Source organism: Magnolia sinica, chromosome 2 (assembly GCF_029962835.1).
Source record: "Magnolia sinica isolate HGM2019 chromosome 2, MsV1, whole genome shotgun sequence".
Classification (NCBI taxonomy): Eukaryota; Viridiplantae; Streptophyta; class Magnoliopsida; order Magnoliales; family Magnoliaceae; genus Magnolia; species Magnolia sinica.
In genome coordinates this window covers 22,979,054-22,996,907 of record NC_080574.1, presented here as the reverse complement: position 1 = coordinate 22,996,907, position 17,854 = coordinate 22,979,054, and the positions used below count along the sequence as shown (strand labels likewise).

Genomic DNA, 17,854 nt, shown 5'->3' with positions numbered 1-17,854 from the left:
GGTGGTTCTAGTGGCCCTCTGGCTATGAAATTTCTATGATAGATGCTTCATGGCCCGATGAAGGGTCATGCAAAATTTGGGGACGATCGGGTTTGGGGTTTGGTCGTACGGGTCCGATTTGTGATCGACGGTCACCGTTCCACGATCGGGTCCTAGAGTCGGTGGACGGGTGTAGGAAAATTCATTAGACCTCTACCATAAATGTGGAAGAGATCCGACGGTTGGATAACCTGGCATCTTGGTTTCATTTGCATGCGCCAGATTTAGGTCCTGGCATTGGTGGGGTGCATTATGTCCGTGCTAGATCCCACTTCTGGGTATCCGCTGGGTCCGTGGTTCGCGATGGTCCACAAGCCCAGTGGGATTTATAGTTCCCTTTATTTTTAGAATTTTCTGACCTTCCTGTGTCACGGTGTAGCCCATACGGGCTGTCGCTAAGGGCAAATGAGCCATCTGGTTCGACGGCCCGCATCGGGTCCTGTCATGACCCGACCGGCTTAATCTAATAGGCTAATCCTAGGTTGATTTGCTTGGGGTACCTCACCAGGCATGGTCTAAATGATCGGTCCTGCGAAAAATCCTACGTGGACGCCCCATGACACTATACTGGTTGGACGGGTTGTTACATTTATCCACGCTGTTAAATGATTTTATCAAATCATTTTAAGATAAAAACTAAAAAAATGAGGCAGGGACACCGCTCCAATGGACCACACCAGATGAAGCTGGTGTGTTAATGACACCCACCGTTGAAGCCTTTCTAAGGGCAACCGTGATGTTTTTTTACCATTCAACCTATTCATAAGGCTATGTAGACGTGGATGAGGTGAAAACACAAATATCAGCTTGATCCGAAACTTCTCCAGCTCCCAAGAAGTTTTTAATGGTATACATTCAATCTTCACGTTGTGGTCCACTTAAGACATAGAGTTGTCTCATTTTTTGGCTAATACCTTAAAATGATCTGAGAAATGCGATTAACGGCGTGGATAAAACACTTACATCACTGTGGGCCCCAGAGAGCCCTACCCCGTCCAGTCGGTGGTAGGACGCAATCCGCGTCCACGATATCAGGGGACGCGGATTTCCTCCGAAAGCGTTTCGCATGAAGTTCCGACGCTGTTTATGAGAAATCCATCCCGTTCATTTCTTTTACCACATGATTTTAGGGATTTATCTCAAAAATAGAGTATAACCAAACCTTAAGTGGACCACACCGTCAGAAACAGAGTGAATTGAACATTTATTGTTGAAAAATTCTTGGGGCCAATCGAAGTTTTAGATCAAGCTGATATTTGTGTTTTCCTTTCATCCATGTGTTTATGATCTTATGAACAGGTTTGATGACAAATAAACATCACCGGGGCCTTAGAAAGTTTTCTACGGTGGAAATCAATAATTCCACTTTTTCCTGTGGTATGGTCCACTTGATCCTTGTACATGCATCAATTTTGGGTTGAACCCTTAAAATTATCTGGAAAAACGAATGGACGGCGTGGATAAACCACATGTATTCACAGTGGGCCCAACAGAGTTTAATACTACTTTGAAAGGCTTTGGCAGGAAATCCATGTCCCATATATACGGGAAACGGATTGGCTACTCCTTGCCATATATACGGGAAACCGTGGTGGGTGCTCCGTGGGCCCACTATGATGTATGTGTTTCATCTGTTCCGTTCATCCATTTTTAAAGATTATTTTAGAATTTTATACCAAATATTAGAGGGATATAAATCTCAGGTGGACCACACCATAGGAAAACAGTGGTGATTGGATATCAACCATTAAAATCCTCATAAGGCCCACTGTACTGTTTATTTGACATCCAATCTGTTGATTAGGTCATAGAGGACCAGATGAGGGGAAAAACCAAAGATCGGCTTCATCCAAAACTTTTATGGCCCCCAAAAGTTTTTTAATGGTCCACGCTCATTTAACTTTCCTGTAATGTGGTCTAGTTGAGATTGGGATATACCTCATTTTTGGTCTAATAGTATAATTATATGGAAAAATAGATGGACGGCATGGATGAAACAAGTACATCATAATGGGGCCCACAGAGCACCGACCACCAGCCATTGGCCAGTGGCAGGGGGAGAAGCCAATCCGTTTCCCCTCTATTTCGGGCGCGGATTGGATGTTAGTAGCCAAATGGCTACTGAAGTGACGTCACCAAGCTCTGTGGACCCCACCATGATGCATGTGTTGTATCTAGAGCTGGGCAGAATGGGACCGATCCGGCGGATCCGACTCGGTCCACCCCGATCTGACTCGAACAGATCTGAACCGAAGGCCACAATCGGGTAGGATCGAGCTGGACCACCAAGATTCGACCATTAATCGGATCGATTTCGGATCAATGGTCAACCCGGACCGACCCGATCCAGAATCCGATCCGAATGGATCTGATCCGATTCGATTCGATTCGATCCGCACAATATTTATTCACCATTGTTTTCTGTAATGTTGTTCACTTGAGATTGGGATATATCTCTTTTATATATATATATATATATATATATATATATATATATATATATATACACACACACACACACACACACACCATAAAATGATCTAGAAAAATAGATGGACGGCATGGATGAAGTAAATACATCATGGTGGGGCCCATAGAGCACTGACTTACCATCCTTTGACTAGTGGGATGGGAGTACCCAATCTTTCTTCTCATACGGCTCGAGGTTCCTCGATCAGAGCTCCTGACGAAAAGCAAGTCTTTCACCTTTCTTGCTTGGAATTTTAGGTGGGTCCCACCGTGATGTTTATGATAAATCCACACCGTCCATCCGTTTTAGGAGCTCATTTTAGTACATACTGCCAAAAATGAATTATATCCAAGACTCAAGTGGCCCTTACGAGAGGAAACAATGTAGATTTAATGACCACCTTCCTCTACCATTGAAATTCTTTTAGTATCAAGAATGTTCGATCCGAACCGTATATAACCCGATCCGACTCGATTTTCCAGACCAAGTCGGACTCGGTTCGAGTCAGGCCAACAATACAACGGATTGGATTGAGTTAGAGGACCCGGACTTGGTCCCGGATCTGATCGGGTTCGGGTCCGGTACTAAAAACTTCGGACCGAAACAAGTTGGGGCCAATCCAGTCCGACTCGACTCGATGCCCACCTCTAGTTATATCCATACCGTCTAACCATTTTTAAAGATACATGTAGCATATTCGGAATTAATAAAGATGGATGATGACACATGTGACATCTTGGAACAAGAAATGCCATGTAGTGTAGGACATGCATTGGCACATTTGATATGTTGATTAGAGCTGGACACAAACCGACCCGATCCAGCGAATCTGACCCGATCCGAAGGCCTAGATCGGTGTTGTTCGAGTTGGATTAGTCAGATCCGACTGTTCATCGAATCAAGTTCGGATCGTGGTTAATCCGGACCGATCTGAACTGAATGGATCCGATTAGACCAATCCGATCCGGAGTTATTCGCATGAATATTTATCACATATATTTATCTTATGAACATGTTGGATGAAAAATAAACATCACCGGGGCCTTATAAATTTATCAGCGGTGAAAAACAATATTGCTACCTTTTCCTGTGGTATAGTCCACTTGAGCTTTGGATATGCATCAATTTTGGGTTCAACCACTAAAATGATCTGGAAAAACAAATGGACAGCGTACGGAGTGAAGTCTGTGGGGTCCACCATGATTTATGTATTTTATCGGCTCCGTTCATTCATTTTACAAAATAATTTCAGGGCTTGAGCCCAAAAATTAGAGATATCCAATATTCAAATGGACCACACCACAGTAAACCGTTGAATTGAACATCTACCGTTGAAAAATTCTTGAGGGCCACAGAAGTTTTGGATCAAGCTTATATTTGTGTTTTCTCTTCATCCATGTATTTATGATGTTATGAATAGGTTGGATGACAACTAAACATCACTATGGGCATAAAAAGGTTTCAACGATGGAAATCATTATCTCCACTGTTTCAAGTGGTATGATCCACTTGATCATTGGATATGCTTCAATTTTGGGATTAACCCCATAAATTAGATGGAAAAACGGATGGACGCCGTGGATAGACTACGTACATTCAAGGTGGGCCCAACTAAGTTTACTCAGTACGATGAGAGCGTACTGACTACTGAGTAACTCAGTAAGCAATTCGATTTGCAACAGCTTACGGGTTGTAAGTTGTAGCCTGCAGCTGGTGTATATATACATGTCGTACAAAGACGGGCGGTGTGAATAGAATTCATACATCTTGTTGGCCACTTAGTGGCCCATCGGAGCCTCATTCATCTCATCCCCCATCCAACCATTTCATCCCCCCATCAAACCATCCATTCATCTCATACAATCATTCAAACATCCATCAATCCAACCATTCCATCCATCTATATATCCAATCATCCAAACATCCATCCATCCAACATCCGACCATCTCGTTCATCAAACATGGTTGATCATCCCATCAATCATCAAAACATCCATCCATCCATTCCATCTATCCATTAAACATGGTTGACCTTGTGATTTTCGGTGATGTGCAACATTCGATTGTTGATTGGAGATTTAATGAAGTGATGCACGATGATTTTCACCATCCGATAAAGGATTGAAGGTTAATTGGATGGTCAACAACACTTTCTATATATCGTTCGATTGTTGATTGGAGGTCGATCAAGCGATTGTCGATGGGTACCATTCTATCGTCAATAAGAAAATTGATAACAAGATTTATGTTGGTTTGTACCATTTAATCATTAATTGGAGGTTCATCACATGTTCAACAACACTTCGTGTCAAAATTAAAATTTTGAATTGGTGGGAAACATTTTAGCGACGATAATTATAGCGCATCGCAAAAACATCGACTATTTGCAATGATTTACAATGTTGTTGCAAGTACTCTAACATTTTACAATAAAACTACGTTCGTCGCAAAAAGTTTCAGTTTATATTTGTCGCAACGAGTTAACCTGGTCGTCGCTAAAACAGCTTAGTTGCAGCAACTTTCATGTCGTGGTAACAAATAATGTTTTGCTACGACACTCAATTCGTCGCATAAAGTGGACATTAACAATAACCATGGAAACGCGTGGCGAAATGTTTTTCCCGCCATGTAATTTTCTCGGGAGAAATTGGTGGGAAATGTTTTTAGTGACGACAATTACAACTCATCGCAAAAACGTCGACTATTTGTGATGATTTACAATGTTGTTGCAAATACTCTAACATTTTGCAATGAAACTACGTTCATCGTAAAAAGTTTTAGTTTGTATTTGTCGCAACAAGTTAACCCGGTCGTCGCTAAAATAGACTATTTGCAGTGACTTTTGTGTCATGGCAACAAATAATATTTTACTATGACACTCAATTCGTCGCATAAAGTGGACATTAGCGATGACCATAGAAACGCGTGGCAAAACGTCTTTCCCGCCATATAATTTTTATGGAAGAAATTTGTAGAAACGTTTTAGCGATGATAATTATAGTTCGTCGTAAAAATGTTGACTATGTGCGATGATTTGAAATGTTGTTACAAATACTCTAGCATTTCACCATGAAACTACATTCGACGCAAAAAGTTTCAGTTGGTATTTGTCACAACGAGTTAACCTAGTCATCGCTAAAATAGACTATTTGTAGCGACTTTTGTATCGTTGCAAAAAATAATATTTTGCCACGACACTCAATTCGTCGCATAAAGTGGACATTAGCGATGACCATAGAAACGTGTGGCGAAACGTCTTTCCCGCTATGTAAATTTTTTCAGGAGAAATTGGTGAGACACGTTTTAACAAAGATAATTATAGCTCATCGCAAAAATGTTAACTATTTGCGATGATTTATAATGTTGTTGTAAATACTCTAACATTTGCCATGAAACTACATTCGTCACAAAAAGTTTCAGTTGGTATTTATCGCAACGGGTTAATCTAGTCATTGATAAAATAGACTATTTGTAGCGACTTTCGTGTCATTGCAACAAATAGTATTTTACCACGACACTCAATTCGTCGCATAAAGTGAACATTAACGATGACCATAGAAATGCGTGGCGAAACGTCTTTCCTGCCATGTAATTTTTTTGGAAGAAATTGGTGGGAAACGTTTTAGTGACGATAATTATATCTCATCGCAAAAACGTTGACTATTTGCAATGATTTACAATGTTGTTACAAATATTCTAACATTTCGCCATAAAACTACATTCGTCGCAAAACGTTTCAATTGGTATTTGTTGCAACGAGCTAACTTAGTCTTCGCTAAAACAGACTATTTGTAGCGACTTTCGTGTCGTTGCAAAAAATAATATTTTGCCACGACACTCAATTCGTCGCATAAACTGGACATTAGTGATGACCATAGAAACGCGTAGCGAAACGTCTTTCCCGCCATATAATTTTTTCGAGAGAAATTGGTAGGAAACGTTTTAGCGACGATAATTATAGTTCATTGCAAAAATATTGACTATTTGTAATGATTTACAATGTTGTTGCAAATACTCTAACATTTCGTCATGAAACTACATTCGTCGCAAAACGTTTCAGTTCGTATTTGTTGCAACGAGTTAACCTAGTTGTAGCTAAAAAAGACTATTTGTAACGACTTTCATGTCGTTGCAAAAAATAATATTTTGCCATAACACTCAATTCATCGTATAAAGTGGACATTAGCGATGACCATAGAAATGCGTGGCGAAACGTCTTTCCAGCCATGTAATTTTCTCATAAGAAATTGGTGGGAAACGTTTTAGCGACGATAATTATAGTTCCTCGCAAAAACGTTGACTATTTGTGATAATTTAAAATGTTGTTGCAAATACTCTAATATTTCGCCATGAAACTACATTCGTCGCCACAAGTATAATTCAGTAATTTTTGCAATGAGTTGAACTAGTCGTTGCAAAAGCTACTATTTGTGACAACTTTTGTGTCGTCGTAAATTTTTTTTTTTACAACACTAAGTTGTCACAAAAAGTGGCTATTAACGACGACTAGTTAAGATCGTTGTAAAAAATTCATACGAAAACTTTTTGCAATAAGTTTTGCGACGATAATTGAAGCTCGTTACAAAAAAAGTTAACTATTAGCGACGATTTAAAATGTCATTGTAAATAATCTATATTTTGCAATGACTTGAAATGTCGTTGTAAAAAATTGCATTTCCCAATGAAATTCGACTCGTCGCTAAAAAAAATTGTTGCAAAAAGTCTAATTTGTTGTAGTGACTCTTACGAAAGTTTAACATATAACCATATACAAATTTATTTTTTTTTCAAAGGATTATTTGGTAATATTAAGAGCAAAGGAAGTTATTTGGCAAATGGCATAAAAGAGAGGGTGGTAAATGTCAAAAACTCAAAAGCTTTTTCCTTAATTATTTTAATATGTTTGTGTCCACCTAAGTTGTGAAATGGCCGGTTTCTTATTCTAATACATCCAAACAAGAATGCTGGTGATCCATGTGGGGAGAAAGGAATGGGAGATGTTTAAGTGGTATTACCAATTCGGTGGAGTTTATTGTTCATAGGGTGAAGCATAATAGTTGAGTGGGCCTCCTCTATTGAAAAGCTTAAGGTATGTAATTTGCTCTTTACAGGAGAGTAGCTGTTTCGCTATCTCAGCTGTTTAGCTCTCTCCTTGTCCTATATTTCTTTTGCATTTGATCAAGTCTACGTCATTTTTCAAACAAAAATTTAGCTAGCCAGATAGATTAGATATCACACGCGTGTTATACTATTGACATGTCGGGCGTGTGAAATTAGCAAACTTCCTTCATTGATTTTTGGTTATGTAACTTATGTTGACCTCGGTGGGTCAGGTCTGACCCGATTACAGTAAAAGGGTTGGGTTGAGTCCAAGTTAGGCCTGAAACATTTTAAGTGGGTCAGGTTAGGCCAGAGAGTAATGGGTCGTGGGTTAGGCTTAGGCTGAAATTCTTGGCTTATTTAGTAAATGGGCCACACTCAGGCTGATCTAGAATGGACCAGAACCCGGCCTTTCAATAGGATGATCCTAACCTTTCAAATTTTCAGAATGCAAATTAATGGTTAGGATCAGAAGTAAACCGTCAGTCCACACTCAACTGACAGAAGGCAAAAGATCAGTGGCCAGGACTAGGATATCTTATTCTGGGATGTCTTTGGACCATGGTTAGGGTTGCAAATGGGTCGGATCGGGCTAGGTAGGGTCCAGACATAACCTATTCAAGAATTGGTCAGAATTTTTAACATATGATGAGGTTGATCACCGTCTTTCTCAAGGATAACTACTTCAAATCTATGGAACTTCTTTGGACTCCTCATAAAGACTTCTCAAATCCATGAGGAAAGAAAGCTAGAAAATAGAAATAAATTATAATAAATTCGAAATTTAACTGATTGATGAATGAAATAAACGAGTTCACAACTCTTTAAATAGGGATACTAAGCAATGAGAGAAAAATCAGAAGCAAACTATAACTAAAACTCCCTAAAATTTGTAACTTACTATAAATAGTAAAATTACATTTATAGTAAGTGTCCTGCGTGGCTTAACCACGCTATTCTTATAATTATTCTAAGCACCTTTTATGTTAGACACAACTCCTAAAGCCCAACGGATGAAGAATTATAATCAAACAAAAACTTACTATTTATAGTAAAAATAGAACTAAATATGGAATTCGACCGTCGATATGATGGAATCTCACAAATTCGGCGTGGGCAACCCAGCATAGCCAGGGTGGTTGGCTAAAGTAGCTCGTCCTACCCCAAAATCATATATGGTACGTCAAGTAACTCATTCCGGTTTACGAGATATGCCTGTTTTAATGTTCTGATGGTCTTGATGACTTCTGCCTCTAATCGGGCCTTCTCTGGTCCATCTTGGGCATGAAAGTGTCCGCGATCTATTCTACATCAGTCCCCTTAACTTCAAAAGAACTCGTCCTCAAGTTCTCGTGCTGCTTCAGTTCATGATACTCGATCTGGTGCGCCGTAACGACACCCGATCAAAAGTTATAATCAATTTATGGTCCACCTTTTGGTCCAACCATGCTAGGAATGTATCTGTGACACGTTCTACATCCATTTTGGACTTAGACCCAGCCGATTAAAATTCAGGTCGGGTCTATGTAGGGCTTAAGTCAGAAATAGCGACCTATTTATTTAACGGGTTGGAACTGGGTACAGGAGGACTCAAAGCCGACCCATTTATCACATGGTTTGCGTTTGGGATGGGCTTGAGTCAGGCCTTGGTTGAATATAGAAATTACAATTGTTGAGTTTTCACATGAGAAATGTTCCAAATGATCTAATTGCTGCTGACAATCAACTAACAACAACTACCCAAATATAGCCAATTCTATCGCATTTGGATATTGCAATAACGAAGCAGGCCAAACCGCATCAGCCTACTGCAAGTTCGAATTTGAAGCTTCAAATGATTGCCACAAGACCTTAGATGTGCTCACAATGTTTCGTTCCCGACGTTTGATGTGTTACTGTTTCTCATCTTTAATATATTAATGGAAGGTTTCTATAACTCAAAGTTGTGGTTGTTGAAGTGGAAGATTGGTCCATTAGATGTGGCCCATATGGTTCGTGATCTGCACTCTGCTGCAACACTTGATTGAAGGCTTGGCGGGCCGCAAGCGACGACACCCACATCGACTTTTCCCCAATGCTCAGCAATGGAGCTGAAAATCACTGAAAATAGAGCAAGAAACACATTCAGCAGTTCATTCAGATGCCACACTAGCTAGCCAAAGTAATGTTGAAAGGAGGACAGTTGGAAGGGCTGAGGTTGTGTTTGGACACACGATCGCATTGAACCACGAATAAGTCTAATGAAGCAGAAGCAACCAAAATGTGGTTACCTTCCTCAGCATTCATATTGTGGAACCATTCCCCAAATTGCAATTGCATTACTTTCAAGTTGGATTTCAAAAGAATCTATCTGTAATTTGAGGGCTACTTTCTCATCATGAATACAAGGAAATCGGTAAATTTTTTGTCAGTTCCACTTGTTCGAAACTGAATGTTTGGAATTCATATGCTTGTGCATCCAAACACAGCCTAAAGGGTGCGTGCCTAAGGGTGCGTTTGGTTGCGCTGAATTTAAAATTTAAAAAAAGAAAAAAAACCTTCATGATATTTCATGATTACCAAACAAGCTCCATACGTAATTTGATCCATGAAATTTGGTGCAACCAAACACACCCTAAACTATTATCTCTAATACGTAATTGATGTTAACTAAAATGAGCTGAACTCATTTTTAAGTGACATCCAAACATGCCCTTAACAAATTGTCTCAAATTCACAAAAGTCATACTTCAAATTAAAACAACAGAATAGAAACCTTTGTGAGTGAAATATGCATCATTACCAATTAGAATTGTATAGTATCATTACCTTGAAAGTTTGGCCTGCATCCATAGTGCAGATTGGTTGTGCTAGCAAGATCTGATTGAAATGTATCCGTTTGCATTCTCCGCTCGCAATACTGTGTTGGGTCATTCTTGTCATTGCTGTTCATGCTTTCCCTGCAGCTCGAAAATCTTGTTTCCCACCGATTCCATAAGAAGATCACTGGACCTCCAAACAGGACAATGCCTGCAATCATGCATGCTAGGAAGAGAAGGCCTTTGAACCACCAGCATTTTGGATTGGAAGGTGTTATATAGAAAGCTTCCATCAAGCCCAACAAGATTAAGAAGCCAATTATCGATGATACGACATAAATTCCAGACCATATGTTACTGCCTGTACCAACCAAACCCGACATACTACTACTTCTGTCGGTAATAGGCAATGCAGAACAGCCCAAACTCTTGCAAAGCTTGCCATCTTCCTGAAATTAGAAAAGAGAAGGGGAGGGGATTAGACAATGTGAGAACTAGTGCGCCATAGCGCGCACATCCACTGTTCTCTGGCTCACTTGTACCTCAATCCATTAGTTCAAATCGCGTTCTCTCTGTGGATTGAGCATGACCCATATGTCAAACTGATCAAACAATCTTAACTGTTGATTTTTTTATTTTTATTTTTCCCATTGAACTTAGGCCTGTTTGTTTTGGGAATTACTTATGTAATTCAGACGGCTAGGATCATTCGATCAGATTCTGGTCGGTCACGTCAATGTGCAACATATGGCAAGTGAGAGGTGGATCTGTTCGAGTGCAATTCTTGTTGTGGAGAAATGCATAAATGGTGTTCAAACCTACCAATCCAGGTTCTGATTCTTGGGTGATATAAATTTGAATATCTAACTGCAATTTATCAGAGAAAGATGGACAGAGAGATTCTGCATCAACCATGGACAGGAGAGAAATCTCCTCAGATCTCTTCACAGCCCAAACAACCAATACATTTTTCGGCGGACAACATTCGTTCTTTCTAATCCGGTGCATGATGTCTCTCAAGATAGCCAAGAAAGGTGAAATCCCAATACCACCAGCTATCAAAACAAGGTTTTCATACCTAACAGAAGAAATTTCCGAGTGGGTAAGCTTATCTTCACAAAAAAAGAAAGGACTCGCCTGATAGCACTGGTGCGGCGGCGCTACTCATATTGACTCAACATGATTATCTAGAGCAGTAGAACAAAGGAGGAAGAGCCGTACCTTAAATGATGCATCGATTCATGCCCATATGGCCCTTCAACAGAAGCCGTTATCTTAGGCCGCTCTGAATTTTCGATATTATCTTTCAGCCTTCTTGTCCAATCTCCGAGAACCTTTATAAGAATCGAAAGGTGATGTTTCCCATCCAAGGGACTCGATGAAACGCTGTAGGGATGCCATTGCAACTGAGACAATTCCCGCACTTGAAGGAAGATAAAACTGAGAGCATTGTACTGCAAATCTGAAATACCAAGATGGTAATAAGAACACATCTACCTCGATCAATCACTCAATGGAAGAAAATGGTCACGAAACTATCTGGGTAAGTTAGTATTTTTCTCTCTTGTTTTCATATCTGACTTTTCACTTTTATTTTGTATTTTTTCAATTTCTTATATGATATCAGAGCTAGTTCTATCATGCAGCAAGATAATTTAATATAAAAGACTAAAATTATTGTTGATGTCTTAAATATGTAAGCAACAGGGTGGGTCTCGATGCCATATACAGACCTCTCGATGCCACTGAGCAGATGTCGATGCCACTGATAGGTGCTCGATGCCATCGGAAAAATTCAAAAAATCCATGTCAACTGCTGAAACGTTTTAGTGTTTCCACTTGATGTCATCAAAGCAAGTTCAACACCATTGAGGTTTTTGGTGAGTCTGTCTATACCATCGAAGTCTTATTGAGTGCACACAGAGTTGCTGCTAAGTGTGGAATTTGTTTCATATTATGATTGTGATAAAATATGATATTATATATATAGGGTGTAATCGGGATTTGTGAAGGAGAAGAGGAGTTCTAGGGCTTTTTAAATCATTCCTAAGGGTTTCAAAGTCACGTCATAGTTTGGGCTTGTGAGGTAGATTCAAGGCTTGTTCGAATTGGTAACTCTCTATCCCTTGTAACTTTGCTTTCATACTACATATTCTTTGCTCTGTGCCATGGTTTTTTTCGCATAAAATTTGGACTATTTTTATTTGGACTTGGTTGTGCGATCGTGAGTACTTTGCTTGATTTAAACAATTCCCCAACAAAAATACCCTCTGATATGTAGATTAAATTAGAATTTAAGATGAAGTAGTACTTGATGGTTTGGGAAGAACCAATTCCATTGTCCCACATGGAAGGGATGTTGCAGAAACTACTTGGACGGTTCTTCTCGACTGGCAAAACCTTAAGAATCGGTCGATAAGGAAGATTAGTATCCCTCCACAAGCACAACTGAAGACAGAATCACCAACGTGCAGAACGAAGAAGACGATGAATACTGCATATAGCTGGTGGGTGTAATAGAAGAGCTCGAAACGCTGTTTCCTCACTCGATGCAATGATGTGATCCACATCAACAGACCCGTTACGAAGGCCAGTGCTCCTGGAAGATGAGCGATATTGTTACATTGCCACCGTGATATCTGCAAACATAAAAATCAAAAGCATTGATGGAGAAACAGCAATGGGATCCGCCCTCGAACAGTATGTGAAAATTCACAAATGAGAGGAATTGTGGAATGCTTGTGGTTCTTAGTTCTAACAAGTGATCTAGACCATTGGTATGTTGTGATTGTGTCCCACCCTGGATGAACCATGTCCCGTAAACCTTATTGATGGGAGGACGATTCAAACCATTCAGTTTGTGGATTGTGTCTTGAAGGTACTTGAGAAATACAGAAATAGTCCACATTCAACTGTCATGGGTCCCCAGATTGGTGGCTAGAACATTCCAATATGGGAGATGTTGGGAGCATGGTCCATCAACGGGGGCGAACAAACCAATGGTCTGGATTACCAAACCACATACCGTGCAAAGATTCAGGTGGGACTAGAAACAAGTCCCCTCTACTTTCTAGTTACCACATTGAGAGATCCGATCGAACCGTTTACGAAGGGGTGCTGCAGTGAATTATGTGGACCAGCAAGCCTCGGCTGCTCCACTAATTTCCAACATCCAGAATGGTGATAGGAGACACACAACTAGAGCTGGGCATCGAGTCAAGTCAGACCAAGTTAAGGCTAATCCGGCTCGATCCGGTTTTGAAATAGGCCTGACCCGAACTCGACCTGACTCGATACCAAGTCCAGCATGCCTGACCCGATCCGAGTTCAGATTTGGCCTTGACTAATCTGGACCGAGTCCAACCTGGTCAAAAGTACCGAGTCGGGTCAAGTTGGCACCGAATCGGATTGAGAGATGAGGGAGGGGGGGAGTGGATAGGAGAGAGAGAGAGGAGGAGGAGGAGGAGGGTGGTGATGGTGGTGGGTGGTTGCCGGGCTTGGAAGATGAGGAAGATGAAGGAGGGAGAGAGAGAGAGAGAGAGGAGGAGGAGGAGGAGGGTGGTGATGGTGGTGGGTGGTTGCCGGGCTTGGAAGATGAGGAAGATGAAGGAGGGAGAGAGAGAGTTTGGGATCGAGTTGGAGTCGGGATCGGGTGCAGTGGGTAGGGTTAAAGATACTTAGAAATTAAGGTTTTATTATTATTATATATATACTTGAATGTGAGTTGAGTTAGGTTTCGGATCAAGTCGAGTCTAACCGGATTGAGTTTAGGGTTGAGTTAGGTGAAGTTACTGGGTAACTTAGACTCGATTTGGGTTGAATTTGGATTGGCCAAAGCCTACTCGGTTCGGACCGATTCACCCATTCAGCTTGGATCAATTTGAGTTTGAACGAGTGGGACAAGTTGAGTCAAGCGAGTTGAGTTGTCCCGTGCCCAACTCGACACACAACACAACCTGGTTCTTGGGCGACGGCATCAATGCATTTGGGCCCACCAGATGGGATTAACACACGTTTGCCGAACTGGCACACTTGAGTGAGCATGTACGGAAGACAGGTTCTAGACTACAAAGTTCTAAACTCACCTCATGTAAGAGACGTCCTTGGAGTGACCATAGGAACACAAAACAAAGGGCATGCAACGTAAAGATCCACATCATGGCATGGCCCGCCCAAACGTGGTATCTGATAGCGTGCTCCACAGGGACATCTATGAGTCGCAGGAGTACGGATCCCCTTGCTACTGGCAGAAATAGAAATCCCATACAAAACAATCCTACCGAACCTATCCGCAGCCCTACTTGTGTCAGCATTTCATAACTGCAAAAATCAATCCCATTTCATCCAAGCAGATATGAATTCATTCTAAAATCTAAGCCATGATCTGATTTATGCTTATTTTCCAAGTGGCCCACCTATGATCAACAAAGACTATTGTGCTAAAAAATAATCATCGGTGCAGATCTGAACCGATCATCATGCAGGCTCTATCATGGATGGGCCCTGACATAAAAATCCTGAATGAAATTTACCTCTTTTCTTTTGAAGGCAATGGCAATCGAGATATGGAACGATGGTTTTGTACTGTATAAACACACAATGCCCATATAATGTATGTGCCAAACACGATTATCCCTATCAATTCTGCAGCGGAGACAATGCCAAAGGGTCCATCGACTAGGGCTGGGAACGTCCGAAGTCGGAGTCTCCAAAATTTCGGTTTCTTTGCCCTGGAATTAAAGCAATCTGAGCTTGTTATGCATTTCCAACAAAGCATAAGAAGATGAGATCCGCATTACAATTAAGAAGAAACTTACAGCTTGATAAGAAAAAGGTGTGTTTGGATGCACTATCGAGTTGAACTGCAATTTAAGTTTAATAGGGTGGCAACCATAGTTTGCAAACCAGGCGGGTCAACTCGGGTCGTGCCCGACTCAATGTGGGCAAGATGATGGGCCTAGTATGAGGGTCTGCTGGACCAGACAAGTCCTGATTTCTAGAAACTGGGCCTTGATTTAACTCGACTAGGTGGGTTGGAAGATTTGCCTGTTCTGTCTCCGAGCTTTGTGTTCTAACAGCTCAAACTAGAAACTTGTTCTGATCCTCTGATCACCTCAGCTTCGAGACACTTTCCTCGTAGTTGGTCGTTCTTCCCACATTATAAACCAGTTCGGTTTTACCCACAACAGTGTAAATAAATATTTATGATCCACTTGGTTGACTTGAGAGTCACCAAGTTGATCTATTGAGTTGCTGAGTCATGAGCCAAGTCCATGGTTTCAAATTGCAATTTTGCTCTCTCAAGTTGGATTGGAAGCAACCCAATAGCTATTTGAAGGCTATTTGTTTCACATACTAAAGAATGTATTCACTGTCAGTTTTTTTTGTTTGTTTGTTTGTTTGTTAATAATTCAATTCAATTGTGCATCCAAACACATCATAAATTCAAATAAAGATATCTTTTGACCTACTTGGGATTTTCTCTAGGAAAGGCAGCTACATATATGGCTGCTAGAATTGCAATAATGAGAATCTGGCCACTGAAAATCAGAAGCACGCCTCCTGCAAATTCACAAACACAAATGTTAGTCGTTTTGACCTCAATTTAAATTTCTTTGGCGACACACAAGAGACAACAGTCCAAACTTATGTGGGATCTGGCCATTCATCCTGTGGGGCCCATTATGGTGCAAAAATCAAGCACCAAGTGGACGGAACATGTAGGGTGAACGTGTACTTGCACCATTTTTATTTTTCTAACCATCCATTTTTTTTTTTTTTGGTGCAGTGCGGCCCACCCGATGGGTCGATGAGCCTGTTGTGTGACCATGGCATGTTCAAGTGGGCCCTACCTATCACACACCAAGAAGAAAGCATTAGTTGCACATACCTATTGGTCCGAAAAATGTCTTCCCAGTAGCTATAAGAACTTTAAAGAAAAATCCTTCCAAGGATTCAGTTGGGTAGAGGAAATACACAGCAATCCAAGAAACGAAAACTGCCCACATCGCAATTTTCAGTCCCCATTTCATCAAAATCACCATCAAAGGTTTCCACTTGACAATATCACAGCCAGCAACCATTTCTCCAATTGGAACTTCTAGCCGATGGATGATGAAACACTACACCGAAAATCAAAGTGAAACACATGCTCTTAATCTTCCCCGTTTCAACTTCTCACCATTATCATAGTACTAAATTTGCCAAAAATAAATAAATAAATAATCTCTTTATATTGAAAATCATTACAAACAACCATTGTTGATTGATGTATTAAATTTGTAAATCAACTGCCTGTCGATAACAGCTCGATGCCATCAAGCAGACTTCGATAGCCATATCTTTCCTATTAGGTGGGCCACACCATGAAGATAACCTGGGGTGATCCACTCATTGGACTGGCCATATACTCATATCAATGAACAACTGATGGTCTGAGTCAATGTAGATGTATGGCCCACCTAATGATCGGATTTGCTTGATTTCCATGGCAGATGCTCTTCAAGGTGTGGACGGCCTATATGTGATCATTTCTCAATTAGTTAAGGAGCATCTATTGCTTATTTCTCAATGATATTGCACTAGGGTGCAACATACCACATAAAAATGCTACAAAGGTAGATAGAGGAGCTGCTTGAGCTATGAATTTCCAATGCATGAATAAGCTCTTACTTACATGAATTCAAGAGAAACATATCAAGAAATAGGAAATGGGATGTGGGTTTTATGTATTCTAACTCAATCCAGCAAGTATGATATCCTGCTCGTTACCACTTGCGGATTCTTGGATTTTGATATCAAAGTCTTGCGGAGTAAAGAGAGTTTGAGATTCGTAGCGAAGTAAGATGCTGACCTCATTCGTCCAAGATATGGATGCTATCAGAATCTACTGATGGAGTCTCGCCGATTAGAAGGTTTAAAGTCTCAGGCTATCATGGCTGAGCTCCAAACTCTCGTATCAAAAGAGAAACATCTCTGATTGCTTTGAGTTTGCTAAACGGTTTTTCGACAGGCATAGATGAAATAAATCACACCATTAAAGGGACTAGATTTGAATAGGCTGTGCAAGTGAAGAAAGAGAACAAAAATGAGTGGATATGAGAAGGCACGTGTGAAAGCGAAGAAAGAGGTTTCCGAGAAGTGAGGAATAAAGGCACCATACACGACCATGTTTTCATTCTGAGAACTATGGTCAATGGATCGTTAATCTAGACCGTTGGTTGGTGGTAGCATACCACGAATGGACCATCCGTTCAAAATCTTATTAATGGGATAATCATAACCTTTCAATTTGTGGCCTATAAATATACTTCTTGCTGTCCGAGTTCAACTGAAAAATTCCCAAAGATCAGTGGCTAGGATCTTGAAACCCGTTTTTGGATCAAGGTCCATCTGTAGTGGGCGGAAACTGACCAATGGGTGGATCGGTCAGAAGTGGGCCCCACTT

At 40.7% G+C, this 17,854-nt stretch overlaps 1 protein-coding gene across 2 annotated transcripts; it reads right to left on the bottom strand.

Annotated features, from left to right (window-relative positions):
- Positions 1–9,310: 9,310 nt before the first annotated feature.
- Positions 9,311–17,167, bottom strand: LOC131236644 (ferric reduction oxidase 6-like). Of its 2 annotated transcripts, none has more exons than XM_058233956.1 (10): positions 17,143–17,167; positions 16,298–16,532; positions 15,879–15,969; positions 14,940–15,137; positions 14,493–14,727; positions 12,719–13,046; positions 11,629–11,869; positions 11,230–11,485; positions 10,418–10,856; positions 9,311–9,709 (listed from the first exon to the last, which is right to left on the bottom strand). In XM_058233956.1, the coding sequence occupies exons 2-10, from the start codon at positions 16,488–16,490 to the stop codon at positions 9,540–9,542; spliced, it is 2,151 nt and encodes a 716-aa protein (XP_058089939.1). In that variant the 5' UTR covers positions 16,491–16,532; positions 17,143–17,167; the 3' UTR covers positions 9,311–9,539. The 2 variants fall into 2 exon arrangements, with proteins under 2 accessions (XP_058089939.1, XP_058089938.1); XM_058233955.1 differs by having other exon boundaries at positions 16,298–16,535; positions 17,146–17,167.
- Between the last annotated feature and the right edge of the window lie 687 nt (positions 17,168–17,854).

What these genes read in the sequence shown, in the direction of transcription:
- LOC131236644 (XM_058233956.1), bottom strand. Translation starts at nt 16,490, where the DNA reads ATGGTTGCTGGCTGTGATATTGTCAAGTGGAAACCTTTGATGGTGATT. An exon ending in AAGGACGTCTCTTACATGAG is followed by an intron (nt 13,047 to 14,492) that starts GTGAGTTTAGAA and finishes TTATGTTTGCAG; the next exon opens with ATATCACGGTGGCAATGTAA. An exon ending in GGTTCTTCCCAAACCATCAA is followed by an intron (nt 11,870 to 12,718) that starts GTACTACTTCAT and finishes TTGGTATTTCAG; the next exon opens with ATTTGCAGTACAATGCTCTC.